General features: G+C 51.3%; 1 protein-coding gene across 1 annotated transcript in view; it reads left to right on the forward strand.

Annotated features, from left to right (window-relative positions):
• The first annotated feature begins 242 nt into the window (after positions 1-242).
• The window catches only part of LOC115396912 (ATPase family protein 2 homolog), a 69,198-nt gene continuing 52,492 nt past the window's right edge, over positions 243-16,948 (forward strand). The window contains exons 1-15 of the mRNA XM_030103000.1: positions 243-441; positions 1,645-1,769; positions 1,867-2,024; positions 2,298-2,356; positions 2,452-3,186; positions 3,260-3,389; positions 3,474-3,530; positions 3,938-4,061; positions 4,227-4,328; positions 4,400-4,553; positions 10,441-10,598; positions 13,991-14,200; positions 14,303-14,356; positions 14,509-14,588; positions 14,845-14,971. Coding sequence (XP_029958860.1) covers positions 276-441; positions 1,645-1,769; positions 1,867-2,024; positions 2,298-2,356; positions 2,452-3,186; positions 3,260-3,389; positions 3,474-3,530; positions 3,938-4,061; positions 4,227-4,328; positions 4,400-4,553; positions 10,441-10,598; positions 13,991-14,200; positions 14,303-14,356; positions 14,509-14,588; positions 14,845-14,971 — 2,439 coding nt within the window. The 5' untranslated portion in view covers positions 243-275. The remainder of the gene's footprint in view (positions 442-1,644; positions 1,770-1,866; positions 2,025-2,297; positions 2,357-2,451; positions 3,187-3,259; positions 3,390-3,473; positions 3,531-3,937; positions 4,062-4,226; positions 4,329-4,399; positions 4,554-10,440; positions 10,599-13,990; positions 14,201-14,302; positions 14,357-14,508; positions 14,589-14,844; positions 14,972-16,948) is intronic.

The raw sequence follows: 16,948 nt of genomic DNA on the forward strand, positions 1-16,948 counted from the left end.
TCGCTGTTTGTTTTGTTAATTATTGGTTTTTTTAATTAATTAATTTATTTTTTAATTACTGTTCCTCGTGTCCGGATGGTTTTCCTGCCCTGTAAAGCTTTTTGGCCACGCGCCTCATTCCAACGTGACATATAAATTTGACAGTTTCCTTTGACAGTTTGGTAGAGCATTTACGGTAAAAGGGGGCGGGGCTAACCTTGAACCAGGAAGTGATCGCTCCGTGTTTACATGTGAGCCGCTTCACGTGGAGGAGGAGAAGCAGCAGGAGGAGGAACATGTCTTCCAAGAAGAGCAGGAGTAAAGCTAAAAGAGCGGCTGAGGACGGATCTCCGGCCCAGTCGGCCCTGAAGACCCCCCCGGACCCCCGCAGCCCGCAGACCCCCTCCTCCACCCCGGGAGGCTCCAGCAGAAACTTCACTGTCATCGACTTCGTAGAAAAGGGTGAGAAGGAGTGATCGGGAGCTCTGGATTGAGCAGTTCTTCTTCTTTTTCTTCCTCCAGTGAGGATAACCTGATTCTCTCTGAGCAGTTTGAAAGTCTGGATTGAAAACCAGGTCCTGATGAGGGCGGAGAACCAGGGGTAGGGGTAGGGGCCAGGCAGTCCGAGGATCTTTGAAGCCCTCATTCATTTCATCACCTGATCCCACTGGATTCCACTGTCAGGTTTACTGATTCATGAGGACAGATTACTGCTGGAGCCAGTGATCCACCTCTGTGGATCTGGACGGGGGACGGTCCGGTTTACTGAGCCCACCATGGAGGAGACGTCACTGACACTCCACCAGGACCAGAAGGTCCTGCTCCATGGACTCAATATGGATCCAGGTCCTGGAGCAACAGCAGAGACCACCGGGGCTCCGGATAGAGGACTGGACCAGACCCCAGTACTCCAAGGTCCTGTTTTCACGAGACTACATTTAGCCCTTCGTTTGCCGATCCAGGTCCCAGAGTGTAGCGAGGTCCAGAATCTAGACAGGTCCAGTGTGGGGTCTCACCAGGACCCCTGCTGGTTTCACCAGAATATTTTAGAGTCCATCAGGCCTTCCTGAGCTGAGGAACTCTGCGGAGATCCAGCAGGATCCGGCTCCCTGAATGACTCCAGTCTCAACTGCAGACTCAGCTGAAGCCTAGAGGGTCTCTGAAGAGACCAGATGAGACCTGAAGAGACCCCACATCCAAGAAGATGAGATGAGGCTGGACCACTGGCTGGTTCCCTCCATGTGGACCTCAGACCGGGCCCCAGACCCCCACCCTGTTGAGGCAGTAGTTCACTCTGGGGGCCTGGACCCAGTACTGATACCAAACTGTGTGCTGTTCATGGACGAACCCTTCAGGAAACGAGTCCTTGTTAAAACCTTTTTTCTTAAACAGTCTCGTGTGATTTTCATGTTTTCTGAGATCCTGGATTTTGGGTTTTCATTAGCTGTGAGAAATAATCAATCAGTCAGTCAATGAGTCTGAGAAACCTCCGCCTGTGTGGAGGAATCTGTATGTCAGGTTTCTCTTTATGGACTGAATCATTAAAACAAATCCTCTTCAGTGATCGCCTGATTCATTGAGACGCTTCTGAATCCTGAAACCATCCAGTCCTTTCTGTCTTCACCTCTCTTCTCCTCTCCGTCTGTTTCTTTCCGTTCTCCTCAGCGGACGATAAAACCCCCAGAACCTGCAGGTCCAGGCTGGCCCAGCTGAGCCTGGGTTCCATGAAGGCGTGCGGTGCGAGCATCGGGAGGCCGGTTCTGCTGACGAGCCGGACGGGCCATCAGGAGGTACCGTCGCTCTGCGGCTCCTTGCTCTGAAACCTGGACTGCTGCTGACCGTTCTGTCCCGGTTCTGTCCCGGTTCTGTCCCGGTTCTGCCCGTCAGGTGTGTCTGGGATGGCCTGCCGCCACGTTTCCAGCGGGGAAGGTGGGCCTTCAGAAACCCGCTCAGAAGAACCTGCGGGTGACGGGTGGAGACGAGGTGACGGTGCAGCCCGTCACCGGCCCGGTGCTGCAGGCTGACCGGCTGCTGCTCAGCTTCAGGTCTGGACGCCTCTAGCTTTCTGAGGAATACTGGACGAATACCGACGGTTTTACTGCAGATGTTCTGTAAAAGTCTAATTTCATCACCGCATTGAGAAAAGGAAAAAACACATGAACTGCCTTTGACAGACATGGTGGTCGTCCTTGGGTTTTTGGTTGTGTTTTGAGTTAATGCTGCCATCTGCTGGTGGAAACATGTAATTGCAGCTCAAATGGCAGAAACGTTCCTAAACAGAATCGAATGAAGGTTTGGGACCTGTGGTGTGTGTTCAGGTCCGGAGACGACCGGCTGGACTCAGACGACTTCAGGGACTTCCTGCTGCGGTCTGTGGGTCAGTACGGACTCTCAGGTTCAGGTTCAGATCGTGGTTGGCGCGGTGCTCTGCTGGTTCAGAATGACTCCAGACCGGTTTCTGTCCCGTCGCAGCTGGAGCCATCGTCCTTCCAGGAAACGCCCTGTCCCTCTCTTACTTCGGCCGCTCCTGCAGCCTGCGGGTGGAGAGCGTGGGAGGACCGGGTGGAGCGACCCTCCAGAGACCGGCGGCCCCCCCCGACACAGAGCGCTCCTCTGTGCTGGACTCTGTGCTGGACTCCACCTCTGCAGACCTGAGTCTGCAGCTCAGCACGCTCAGTGTGAAGGACCAGGAAGAGCCTGGAGAACCTGGGCCTGGAGAGCCTGGAGGACCCCCAGAACCTTGTCCTGCAGAACTCACAGAACCCAATCCTGCAGAGCCTGGAGAAGCTGGGCCGGCAGATCCTGCAGAACCCAGTGCTGCAGGCCCCAGTCCTACAGCCAGCACCCCCCGACGCCCGGACCCCCCTCCCCTCCCGTCCCCGTCCTGGCCCGGCGGCCCGCCGTTCAGCTCCCAGAGTCCCGGTGCAGGACCGGAGGCCGACCCGGAGAGCTGGGTCTGCTCAGAGCAGGCAGCAGAACCTTCCACTGCGCCCCCTGCTGGGGCTTTAAGTACAGACACCTTCTACTGCCTCTCTTCCTCCACCAAAGTCCTCTTTAGGTCCGGGCCGGAGCAGACGGACGCGGACGCGGAGGCCGAAAGGTCAAAGGTGACGTACGGCATGATCGGCGGGCTGAGCAGCCAGCTGGAGGTCATCAGAGAGACCATCGAGCTTCCTCTGAAGCAGCCGCAGCTCTTCTCCACCTACGGTAGGTCAGGTCTGATGGAGACCGGGACCCGGGACCGGTCCTCCTCAGGGGTCTGATGGGTCTTCCTCCTCAGGCATCCCCCCTCCGAGAGGAGTCCTCCTCTACGGACCTCCGGGAACCGGAAAGACCATGATCGGACGAGCCGTCGCCAACGAGGTCGGCGCTCACATGACGGTGATCAACGGTCCGGAGATCATGAGCAAGTACGGACAGGAAGCAAGGCCGCGGTCCGTCCCACGGTTCCACGTGAAGCGCCGCCTGAAGCAGACGTTCTCCTGTGTTCTCAGGTTCTACGGTGAAACTGAAGCCCGGCTCCGGCAGATCTTCGCAGACGCGTCTCAGAGGTAAACAGGAGGAAGACTGCTGAGAGACACGGACTTGGGGTCAGGAGGTCACAGGTTTGAATCCCACAGCTGACATGTGACCGCTGTGCGTCCCTGAGCATGACCCTTGACCCCCATCAGCTCCTGGAGCGCCACCATGTGGCTGTAGCTCCACATCGTAGAAACTGGAACTTCTCCAAGAGGAGTGATAACGCCCAGTTCAGTTTAGTCCAGAATAGCCCAGTCCACTCCAGTTCAGTCCAGTCCAGTCCAGTCCAGTCCAGTTAAGTCCAGTCCACTCCAGTCCACTCCAGTCCACTCCAGTCCACTCCAGTCCACTCCAGTCCAGTCCAGTTAAGTCAGGTCCAGTTTAGCTGTGGTCCAGTCCAGTCCAGACCAGTTCAGTCCAGCTGGTTTCTCTCCTCCAGGCAGCCGGCCATCATCTTCATTGACGAGCTGGATGCTTTGTGTTCGAAGAGAGACGGAGCTCAGAACGAGGTGGAGAAACGGGTGGTGGCGTCTCTCCTGACTCTGATGGACGGCATCGGCTCTGTAAGTATCCTGAAGTCTGAGAATCCACCCAGAGGTCCTGGAGAACGCCCTGCAGAACAGAACCTTGTTCACGTAGCCGTAAATTGATCCAAATTGATCCAAACTCTTCGGTCTGGTTTCTGGGTTCCAGCTGTTCCTTAAGAACGTTTCATGCTCTGTTCTCAGGAGGGTCACTCGGGTCAGGTCCTGGTCCTGGGGGCCACCAACCGGCCCCACGCCCTGGACCCGGCCCTCCGCAGGCCGGGACGCTTCGACAAGGAGCTGGAGGTAGGAACACTGCGGCAGCATGGCGGTCCGCTGGGAAGGAACCTGATCCGGTTCTGGTGTTTCCGCTGCAGGTCGGCGTTCCCACCGCCGCCGAGCGAGTCGACATCCTCAGGAAGCGGCTAAGTTCGATGCCCTGCAGCGTGAGCGGCGAGGAGCTGACGCGACTGGCCGACGCCGCTCACGGATACGTCGGGGCAGACCTGGCAGCTGTGTGCAAAGAAGCAGGTGAGTAAACCACTGCACCATGACCGGGAAACAAACCAGGAAATGAAGCCATGTTTCACAGTGAGACGAAGCTGATGTGCTGCAGATTTCACTTCATTCACACTGACTGCTCACATCCTCAGGTTATCCAGATTATCTGAGCCACATCAGATTATCATGAGATGAAACTACTGAAACCTTTCTTTCCATCGATTCTCTTCAACTGAAAACACACAATAAATCAGAACAGCGCTGCAACGTCCTGCTTTCTCCAAGGTGGCGTCCTGCTTCCTCCAGAGTGACGTCCTTTTTTCCTCCAGAGCGACGTCCTTTTTTCCTCCAGAGCAGCGTCCTGCTTCCTCTAGAGCGGCGTCCTGCTTCCTCCAGAGCGACGTCCTTTTTTCCTCCAGAGCAGCGTCCTGCTTCCTCTAGAGCGGCGTTCTGCTTCCTCCAAGGTGGCGTCCTGCTTCCTCCAGAGTGGCGTCCTGCTTCCTGTAGAGCAGCGTCCTGCTTCCTTTAGAGCTGCGTCTTTTTTCCTCCAAAGCGGTGTCCTGCTTCCTGTTGAGAGGCGTCCTGCTTCCTCCAGAGCAGCATCTTGCTTCCTCTAGAGCTGCGTCTTTTTTCCTCCAAAGCGGTGTCCTGCTTCCTGTTGAGAGGCGTCCTGCTTCCTCCAGAGCAGCGTCCTGCTTCCTCTAGAGCTGCGTCTTTTTTCCTCCAAAGCGGTGTCCTGCTTCCAGTTGAGAGGCGTCCTGCTTCCTCCAGAGTGGCGTCCTACTTGCTCTAGAGCAGCGTCCTGCTTCCTGAAGAGCGGCGTCCTGCCTCCTCCAGAGTAGCGTCCTGATTTCTGTATAGCGGCATCCGGCTTCCTCCAGAGCAGCGTCCTGCTTCCTGTAGAGTGGCGTCCTGTAGAGCACTGACAGAATCATTTCATTTGAATCGATTTTAAAGAACTAATTGAGAATCAAAATGCTATAATTAAATGAAAAAATTTGGTAACACTTTACTTGAAGCACCCGGTATAACACATTATAAGTAGTTATAAACACTCATAAATGATCACAATGCTTTATAACTCACTATACAGCATAGGATTAGGGTTAGGGTTAGGTCCTGGCATTATGATCATTTATGAATGTTTATAACTATAGCTACACGTGTTATAATGACATTATAATGCTTTATAAATGTACTTATAATGTGTTATACAGGGGGCTTCAAATAAAGTGTTACCAAAAGTTCAACTGACAATTGTTTGAATAGTTTTAGCTTAATCATTAGCTCAGTGTGTTAAAGTAGGAAATATTGATCATGTTGGCATGATGTTTGGTCTTCTGAAGGTTTATCTGGATTATACTATATGGCTTCTGGACCAGGATTAGAGGAGTAGGACCAGAACTGGAGAGTGTGTAATTCCTCTGATTGCAGCTAACCGACCGTGTGACAAGAGGACACGCACACACACACACACAAACACACACACACACACACACACACACACACACACACACACACAGGCTGATGTTTTTTCCTTCTTTGTTTTCACTGAAAGGAAGAAAACACAGAAACTCTGGAGTTGTTTCCGTCTGCTGCTCAGGCAACAATGAGACACACAGCTTCCTGAAAAATACAAAAAGGAGACATGTCGCAGCAAAACACACACACACACAGACACACACACACACAAAAACAAGGTGTGTGTGTGTGTGTGTGTCCGTAAAAGTCCGAACTCACTTCATTGTCAGCTGGACTCAGATCAGCGTCGTCCTCCGTCAGGTGTAGAAGAGTCAGTCTTCCCACAATGTGCTCATGAAACTGAATTAGTCAATATTTTCCAGCAAAAACTTGTTTGATGATATTTATTTATTGATCAGGGGTGGGTATTGTTTAAAAAGTATTGAAAGACAGAGGATATAAATGTGGGTATTGATAGATCTTTCTTCTAACCTTAAGAAGCCTGCAGGAGGACCTCTAGTGGTCACTGGGTGAATTACACACATGTGCAGAGAATGATGGAGAACCACAAGAACTCGGTGTAAAGCAAGGAACCTTCAGTGAAAGCAGCTGTGTACTTGTCAGGTTAAACTCAGTGTGACGTGTTTCCATGGCGACTCAGTAGCCATGTTTACGTGCTTCAAAGTCCTCCTTCTGAACGGATTGTCAGTGAGTCCTACAAACCTCTCTACTTCCTGCTGGATGCCGGCCTTCTTGTCCCTTCCTGGTGGCTTCGTCCCGGTTCGATCACGTGACTCCCTTCCAGTCTGAGCAGTGCTGGATGACTGTTTGCGGTGTGCCACATCCGGACACTCTGTTTACCTCCTGTCTGAACGGGGGAAGCCCGCTGGGACAGAGGAGTTCAGTTAAATGCATTATGTGGAACAATAAACAAGAAACTCTGCAGGCGGAGATCAGACTCCGTCACTTCCAACAAGTAGGCGAAGCAGCATCAATGATTTACTCAACAAATGTAACAGAGTGGCCATCGTGCTGAGTGAGAACGCTGCAGTTCAGGAAACGAGGAGTCGACTGTAGAAACCACCACAGGATCTGTGTTTGACACAAATGGTGCCGTGAAAGAAAAAATGGGCCAAACACTGCTAAAAGCGTTTGTTTACAACGGCAGCTTCTCCTTATAAAGAGTGTTTTCCAGCTCGTCTGTCCTTCTCTAGACACCGGAGGAGTTTCAGGACGGGTCACATTAATATCAGGATCAGCTGTGAGCTTCATGGGAGTCCTCTGTTCAGGAAGTGTGTGTGTGTCCGTCCAGCAGATGTTGGTTTTATAAATATAGGTTCACAGAGGAAAGCTCCGGAAGCTCTGGTGAGTCCTGAAGTTGTTGTGGGTTTCTTGTGGAGTCATGCTGAAAGTATTGTGGTGATTGGAGGAGCTGCAGCCCAGCGGCATGACTGGTCATTTAATACTGCAGTTTATTTAACTCGCCACGGCGTGTACATGTGACGTGGTACCAGGTCCAGATGTTTGACCTGGTACATGGTCTAGACTAGAGGGAGAATGAGAAAGATAATCCATTTTTGAGATATGGAGCTATACTGTTGGCCTGAATGATTTGTAGTATTTCAGTTAATCATATGTGAAGATTTCCTCCAGAGAAGAGCAGAAAGAGACAGATCGACCGTCCCATGTCGTCCTCTGAATTCTGCAGGGTCATGTCATGTGTGGTCTGAACCAGCAGGGGGCGCTGTGAGTCTCAGACGGAGGTTTGGAGACACTGAATGACTTGAAGTCATTGGAGACGTCTGCAGCTCTCCCAGCTACATCCAAAGAGACAAACCTGGTGACTGACCCAGAAGTCACTGTGCAGCACGGGACAGGGGGCAGCATGGACTGGGGGACACTGTGGTGGACCGGGGGACACCTAGGAGTGGGGGACACACTGACCTTAGAGGCCTAACCTTCATGCATCCATTGTGTTTCCTCTGTCCTCCCCCCCTGTTGTCTTGTCCCCTCGTCCAGCCAGACCAGAGAGTATAAACAGGATGTAGTCTGAACGTAAATCCCCCCGTCTGCTCTCTGGCCCACCTCCACCCCCCAGTGTGTGTGTGTGTGTGTGTGTGTGTGTGTGTGTGTGTGTGTGTGTGTGTGTGTGTGTGTGTGTGTGTGTGTGTGTGTGTGTGTGTGTGTGTGTGTGTGTGTGTGTGTGTGTGTGTGTGTGTGTGTGTGTGTGGATGGTAACATGGTTTTGGACCTACCAATCATTTCTTCATTTCTCACATTCAGTGTGTAATTAAGTCAGTGAGGACATTTCCTCCCACCTGTAGAGGTTAAATCCAACACACACACACACACACACACACGCACTCTTCCTGTGCTATGATGCTTCATTACTTACGATTTGTATTACTCTTCTTAAAATTCCATCATGCGCTTAAAATATTTTAGCTTTAAAGAGATAAACTGAAACACTGAAGCCCAATTTGTTCAGTTCATTTTTGTTTAAATTTAATTTAAGTTCTCATTCCTGTTGGAAATGTGGATCTTGTTGCAGAAGTTTCATTCTTGGGTTGAAGCATTCAGATGTTTTTTCACAGTTTTTTCATTTATAACCTGTCCTGTCCGACATCGAAGCAGCAGAATGGAGGTCTGGCTGCTGTTACGCGCCAGACAGATTTACTCTTCTTAGAGGAGCTTATAGATACAAAGCTCCTCTTGATGGCATGGTTTCTTATGTTATTTATGATATTGCTGGACCTGACAAGGGGGCAGAACTACAGGAAGACGGAGTGTGATGAAAACAATCAAACAAACAAGCAAACCAAAAACAGTCGAGAAAAGGAAGAGAGAGCAAAGGTTCAACAATCCTTCAATTGTAACCGACACTCCAGGTGACTGGTTACTGCACCTGCATACATTTATGACAGATCATTGTGATCATGCAAATGCGACAGAGATCATGCAAATGTGACCTCTGACCTCTGAGAAGACCAAAAGCAGGCCAGAGAGGCCCTCGGGGCCCAGACAGCCCTGGCTATCCTAGAGCCCAGATCCCAGCCACCCCCCGAGGAAGACGTCCACACACCAGTCCAGAAGGGGGCAGAGGAAGGCCCCGGCCGGGACCCCTGGCAGCCACGGGGCCCGGGCCCCAGGGGGCAAAGACCAGCAGGCACCGCCCCTGCCGGGCACCGGACGCCCAGATGTTTGTTCACTTTGAATCTCACTGTTCAGAGAAGTAAAGACATTGAGTTAGTGTTCCTGTGCAGGGTTCAGATGGCGTCCCTGGCTCTCTGGGCCCTGATTGGTAGCAAAATCATTCCTATTTCTAAAAGTGATGAAAGTGCAGCTCTAGTCAGTCTAGTCAGACTTTCCTTGTGGCCTCTTCAACAGTTCATTTTGAAGAAATGTGAGCACACTTCCTGAATATCAGCTGGCCTCTGATGAGACTGAGAAACTTCCTGTAAACTCAGATGATCCTGAATTTCCTTCTTTGACATGAAAATGTTGGAACTGAGCCTCCAGGTCTTCTGCTCCCTCTGATTGTGACTGAGCTGGAAAGGGAACCGCTGGTTCTCACATACCTTCACTCACCTTTCCAGGAACCACATTCAGTCTTGTTGGTGAAAAGTTTCCATGCAGTCAGTCATCGCTGACCCTGCCCACACTTTTTATTCCTGCACTGAAAACACAAAGGATCCGTCCTCACACTAAGGTTTCTCTGTTGATTTTGTCATCTTCCTTTTATTCAGACTTGGACTGAACGCTTTCAGACCTTAAGCACTTAAATTCCACTTCCTATCCCTTTGGCCCACTCTCTCCTTCCCCGGCCAATTATTCCCTCCTTCAAAAGAGGAATTAGTGGCTGTAAGAGTTGAAGGTGTGCATCATCGCAGCGTGTACCAGCCTGAGTGGTCGGTCACAAGCTGGATGAGGACTTTGAATCGAAAACCCTGGAGCCACAACTCCACTGGTCCCGATTCCCTGAAACTCTGCTTCTCATCCTGGCTCTCTGAAACTCTGCTCCCAGTTCTGATTCCCTGAAACTCTTGCAATGAAATCTATTCTTGAGCACTCAGTTGCATATTTGCATTGGATGTTTAGGGTCTGTTGGATGATTAGCTTTGGATGTTTAGAGTTGTACGTTTAGGTTGGATGTTTTGGGTCTGTTGGATGTTTAGGTTAGATATTTTGGTTAGATATTTGGGTTGGGTGTTTTGGTTGGGTTTTTAGGTTGATATTGAGGCTGGATTTTAAATTTGGATGTTGAAGTTGGATGTTTTGGCTGGATGTTGAGGTAGGATCTTGAGGTTGGATGTTGAGGCTTGGTAGGATGTTGGGGTTCCTCTTGTTTCTTGGAGAGGTACCTCTAGTCTGCAGACCGACTCTGACTCATTTCGGGTTTGCTCCCTTCAGTTTGGGTCGTTCTGCGTTCTCGGCTCACCTGTGAACCCTCCCACAGGGCTGCACGCTCTCAGGCGAGCGCTGGCGGCCTCCCGGCACGAGGCGTCCGACCGGCAGCTGACGGGGACGGTGACGGTGACTCTGCAGGACCTCCGGTGGGCCATGTCGCTCGTCAAGCCCAGCGCCATGAGGGAGGCGGCTGTCGACGTCCCCAAGGTACGAGCCCTCACACATTCCTGAAAGTTCCCTGTTCCTCGTTCAACCTTGGACACAAGCCAGACAGTTCTTTTCCTGTCGGTCTTTAACGTTCACGAGAGTCCAGCTTGGCTGCGTTTGATCCAGACCACCTCCTGCTCTTAGCTCAGGTCACTGGCCCTGCTCTGGCCTTGTCCGGCTCGGCTCTGGGCTCGGCTCTGGGCTCGGCTCGGCTCTGGGCTCGGCTCTGGGCTCGGCTCTGGGCTCGGCTCTGGGCTCGGCTCTGGGCTCGGCTCTGGGCTCGGCTCTGGGCTCGGCTCTGGGCTCGGCTCGCTCACCCTGCTCTCGGCTTGCTGTCAGACAGGCCGTCCTTGTGGCTGCTTCCTGAAAATCCGAGGAGTGGGTCTGGATCTTTCTTCGGTCCCTGTTCCACTGCTCAGCTGAACGTCCAGCCACAAGAGCCCGGACTCGATTAAATCCACATGAGCTCAAACATTTGTTTCTAATCCACTTCATATAAGAAACTTCCAGTGGTGCCAGATGAAGACATGCCTGGAGTTCCTCTGAAAACATCTCCCGTCACGTATCTGAGGTTTGGCCTTCTCAGATCGAGCCTCTCCTTTTACATCGCTGAGGGTTCATTTTAATCTCCCGTTCGTTCTGTGTTTACTTCCTAGTTTACCCGGCGCTGCAGTCTGGCTTTAATATGTTGATTTGGCAGCTGAATCTTAAACTCATTTCTTCTCTTCTTTTAAACATACTCCTTGTGTCCTTTGAGTTTTGTGTGTGTGAGCAGCCCCCCCCCCCCCCCACTACTCAGCCCATCAAAGGCCCAGTGCCTGACAGGCCCCTTGTAAAGTTCAGAAAACAACAGTAAAAGATAATAAGTGGGTCTCATACAGAAAGGAAGAGAGCGCGGCGAGTCAAACCTCGCCTTGTAATTCCACAGCCGCTTCATTCGTGACAACAAGCAGCTTGCAATTAATGGGACTTTTTATTGTTTTCTTTCTTGAAACGACTCCGTTGAGTCTGCAGAGAGAGCAGAGTGTGGTGCTGGTTCCCCACCATCTGCAGAAAGCAGAACACAGTGACGGAACCTGAGCTTCAGGAGCAGCTCTGATATGTGGAGTGGAGCTTTACGATACACTGTTCACATCAATAATGGGAGAACACAGAGAACAATACACTCTAAACAGTAACAGTAGAGAACATGGACATTATTATGGAGACAGACAGCAGAACTCCAAGTTGGATTGTTGCTGTTGTGGAACTTTTGGTGACGCTGGTTTGGTGTTGACGCTGCACAAGGAGGATTTATTGAGGATTGCAGAGGAAACACACGGTTCAACTGATTGAGAGCGAGGCTGCTGCTCCGAGGAGAATCCAACCCCACTCTGGCATAACGTCCGGCAATACCAAGTCATAAAGACAGATGTTCTCACGAGAATAGAAGGTGTTGGTTCTCAGGGGAATGCTTCTGAGGCCAAGTGACTTCAGACAAAACAGGGCGTCCTTCGCACTGTGTTCCTGAGAACTTGAAAAGAAAACATTATTCCATGTCAGTTATTACAGTGACTGTCAACTGTAAAACTACCAAGTCCAGGAAAATATGGACCAGGACCAGGAGGGTCTGCATTGGGAGTCATGACACTCTGGTTGTCCGTCTACTGGACATGTGCCGGACTGCTGTTTACTATGGAGCCTGAGCGGTTTTGAAAAGTTATTTTCAATGGGTTTCAGAACATGAAAATGGGTCTTCGGTGATCTGTTGATTAATGTCCCACGTTTAAAGCGATACTTCAACATTTTGGCAAATTGGCCCATCTAGGGCAATTCGGTAGTCATTTAGAACAGCATACTTACTTTTTTTGTGAGGGCGAGCTGTTGTTTATTCAGCGGTGCGTCTGAGGAGAGCTTCACGGCGGACATAATGGAAGTGGACGGTACAGTTGCTTCCCCTCGTCAAACTCATCAAATACACAATCCAACAACCCCAAAACACACTTTGGTGGACACGTTATAATCCGCACATTCACTACGCTGTGAAACACCAACAAATAATATTGTAGCGTTACGACATTGAAGCAAATATTGGGAACTACTTTTTCTTTTGAGATCACTACGCCCAGACGCCATGTTTAGTAAGTAGTTCCGTCTTAGCAATCTTCGCAAAAAAACGCTCAATCTCGTAATTTTGCATTAATATTTCACAGCGTAGTGAATGTGGGGATTATAACGTGTCCACCAAAGTGTGTTTTGGGGTTGTTGGATTGTGTTGGATTGATGAGTTTGACGAGGGAAGCTACTGTACCATCCACTTCCATTATGTCCGCTGTGAAGCTCTCCTCAGACTCACCGCTGAATAAACAACAGCTCGCCTTCACAAAAAAAGTAAGTATGCTGTTCTAAATGACTACCGAATTGCCCTAGATGGGCCAATTTGCCAAAATGTTGAAGTATCGCTTTAAGCCCATTTGACTTTGGCTCCAGAGCTCCACAGCAGAGGATACCATTCCCACCAGATGAGTATGCACTGGGGAGTGCAAGGGAGCGTATTCATTTTGGAGGACTGGCAACTGGTGTTCATCCGGTCGTCCATCGGCGCACTCGGCGCATCGGTTCGTCCGTGGCATTATGAGTCCGGCTCGATGTTTTTTTTTTTTTTCACAAAGTGCCTTTTCATCAACATCATGAAGTTGATGTGGGATCACTGCCGGCTCAGTTTACTCAGATTACGTTCAGTTAAAGAACCCTTTCTTCATCCATAGATCATCTCTTCTTGCCTCTTGGTGTCTTCTTTATGATCTTTGACATCCCGGTTGGTTTATAAATCTGTCCTGCTCTCTCTTCTCTTCAGAGTGTTGGCTGGCCTGCTTCCGGCCTATCTCCCCATCTCAGCTACAGCCCCTCCCCCCCACCCCTCTCCTCCCCTCCATCCCTTCATTTTCTCTCCTGCTCCATGCCGTCCATAAATTGTTGGGTATTTACAGTATCTGGCCGGACGCCAGGTTTCCATGAGGTGCTCGGTTCCCCGGAGACGGCGCCGGTGTCCTGGGATGTGTTCCCTGGATGGAGAGCAGGGCAGGAGCGGGGGATGAGCGTATGAGGAGAGACAGATGACTGGTTGAGGACAGCAGTGGAGATAAGACGAGGATCCGTTCACGCCACGATTTATCAAAGCTTCTTTATCGTCATTGTTCTGGAAGCGATGAGAAGCTTCTCCGGAACCGCGATAAAGGAGCTGCTTCGCTGCGAACGCGGTCGTTTTCCTTTCACAAAATGTTCACGTTTTCACGGCAACATTCTGGAAATGACGTCTGTTTCCATGGAAACTTCAGAAACACTGAAAACCACGTAGTTTCCACGTTGGCCCACTGCCACCGATCAGACCCCGTGCTGTTCTTTTCCTGCAGGTCCGTTGGTCGGATGTAGGAGGGATGGAGGAGGTGAAGCTGAAGCTGAAGCAGGCCGTGGAGTGGCCCCTGAGGCACCCCGAGGCCTTCACCCGCATGGGCATCCAGCCCCCCAGAGGAGTCCTGCTGTACGGACCCCCGGGCTGCTCCAAGACCATGATCGCCAAGGCGCTGGCCAACGAAAGCGGCCTCAACTTCCTGGCTATTAAAGTGAGTCCTGGTCTTGAATTAAGCTGAATTCATTGAACACACTTTGGGGATTGGGGTTCGGAATCTGTTCCCAGTTCTTCAATAATCAAACCTGTCTTCCAGGGTCCAGAGCTGCTGAGCAAGTATGTTGGAGAGTCTGAACGAGCGGTGCGAGAGGTGCGTCCCTTCCCCTGATTCAGCCGACCGTTTGGCTCCGGGTTACCGTAGCTTTCCCACGCTGTTCAAACGGCAGTGCCTTGAACGTTCCCTGTTGTCCCGAGAGAGGATGAGCTGCAGTCAGAACGCTGACGGGCGTCTGCTCTGCTCAGGTGTTCCGGAAGGCGAGGGCCGTCGCGCCGTCCATCGTCTTCTTCGACGAGATCGACGCTCTGGCCAGCGAGCGAGGAAGGTAGGAGGAGATTCAACGCCACTGATACGGCAGGAAAAGCTCCAGCCAGCGTATTAATGTTTAGACTTCCCAGAATATTCCCTGATAAATAAATGAATAAATGATGGAAGGGAGGAAGAAGAGTGAAGTGGGCCCCCCTGGTCTTCAGGTTCATTTCTAGCAGGTTGGCTGGCAGACTGTGTTCCTCCTCCGTCTGTCCTCCTCTGTCCTGTCCCGTCCTCCGTCCACTCAGCTGGGCCTGCTGTGTTCCCTCCAGCTCTCCGGGTTCCGGTGCGGTGAGCGACCGGGTTCTGGCTCAGCTGCTGACGGAGATGGACGGCATCGAGCAGCTCCGGGACGTCACCGTGCTGGCCGCCACTAACCGCCCCGACATGATCGACAAGGTACAGAGACGGTGGCGACGTGACCCCCTCCGCTCTTCCCCACTTCTTTTTCACCCTCATCTTGGCTCCAACAGCTGAGTCGGCTTCAGCACTGTCTCCTCCAACGGTCCGATTATCAGTAGAGTGAAAACTACTGATGGTCAAACACCAACATTCATGGGAAAGCGGCGCTGTCTTTCTTCCTGGTCAGGATTATCTCACTTCATCTTTTTGATGGTTCCATCTTTTCTTGGACACTGGTTCTTCCTCCCTTTGAAAAGGCTCTTCTGGTTTGCTGTCTGGACTTTAAACCTCAACACGTCCTCTGGTGGTGGGACAGTCTGGGACAGTCTAGGATGGTCTGTAACGCCTCGAAGTGGTCTAGAATGGTCTAGGATTGTTTAAAATGGTCTGGGATGGTCCGGAACGGTCTGTAATGGTCTGTAAAGGCCTGGGGCGGTCTAGAATGGTCTGGGATGGTCTTCAGTAGCCCGGGAAGGTCAGGGAAAGTCTATCATGATCTGGGACAGTGGTTAATGGTCTTGGACAGTCTGGAATGCGTCTGAAAGCTCAGCCTCTGGAAATATGGGACAGCTCTGCTTCTTATTCTAATGATTCAGTTCTTCAGCTGAACGAGGATCAACAGTTTGATGTAAACTTGAAATGGCTCCATGCAAACACACACACACACACACACACACACACACACACACACACACACACACACACACACACACACACACACACACACACACACACACACCTCCCGCTGCTCAGAATTGATCCATCACTGTGGTGAGGGGCTGACAGCCACTTCCTCCACCTCCCATGTCAGACTGCATTAGAGTGTGTGCGTGTGCGTCTGTGTGTGCGTCTGTGTGTGCGTCTGTGTGTGCGTCTGTGTGTGCGTCTGTGTGTGTGTGTGTGTGTGTGTGTGTGTGTGTGTGTGTGTGATGAATTCAGAGTCGGAGGGAGAAACTTTATTAACAGCAGGCAGGGGGTCCGGCCCCTGAGTGGACAGATGGGAAACCCCAGGCGTCCTTCCTCTCAGGAAGTGGTGCCCCATGCAGCTGAGTAATCAGATTACCTCCTCCTGCTCACCCCCCACTGTGTGTGTGTGTGTGTGTGTGTGTGTGTGTGTGTGTGTGTGAGGATAAAGTCATTTGAATGAGGCTCCTGTGATGGAGGCGCCCCCCGGGCAGCAGGACTCTCCTCCTTCACCCCTCGGAGCTGTGGTTCTGCGGTTCTGTGGTTCTGTGGTTCAGTTGGTCTAGAAGTAGTTTCAGTCTGTCTTTTGGACTCTCGGCTGCTGCCAACAGGCGGACGCTCCAGAACCCCCGACCCGGCTCTGAGTAACATCAGATAGTCTCCACTGGGCTTCTACTGTTGGGTTCTGTTTTTTGTACTGTGAATATGATTCGCTGGTGTTCTCAGTGCCGTTATTCAACGTGTCTTTTACAGCAGTGACAAACGACAAACTAATGTTTTTGTTTCTAACAGACATTAAAAAAAATGGCCATCTATCCAGGTATCCCAGGTCTGTTCGTCCAGGAATATTCGGACTGCAAAATTATTCGCCGAATGTCATCATAGCGACGGAATACTGGGATATTCGGGACCAGCCCGAGTTTCCCAGGTGTCCTGCTTCTTGGACGTGTTTCCATTTCCCCCGTTTCATCTGGTTCACTGGTGTTGCTGGTCTCTGGACGTCTCTCTGTGCTGGAACAGTGACAACAAAGCTTGGAACCAGTACCTGTGGCAGAACACCCAAGAACTAAAACCCTGTGGGCAGGTTGAGTGTAAGCAGCATGGCAATGCGTCTGTCCGGGACGGACGGAGCTGAAAACACTGCCAGCATTAGTGGGATTTTTGTGGGTTTCTTGATATTTGCAGTCCTGATGTGCTGATGCTGGGGGATTTCAGACTCCTCCCTCAGAAGCTGAAGCTGCAGTGAAGCGTCTGAGCAGGAGATGGAGCCAGACGTGACCTGGAGCTTTC

This window comes from Salarias fasciatus, chromosome 2, assembly GCF_902148845.1.
Source record: "Salarias fasciatus chromosome 2, fSalaFa1.1, whole genome shotgun sequence".
Classification (NCBI taxonomy): domain Eukaryota; kingdom Metazoa; phylum Chordata; class Actinopteri; order Blenniiformes; family Blenniidae; genus Salarias; species Salarias fasciatus.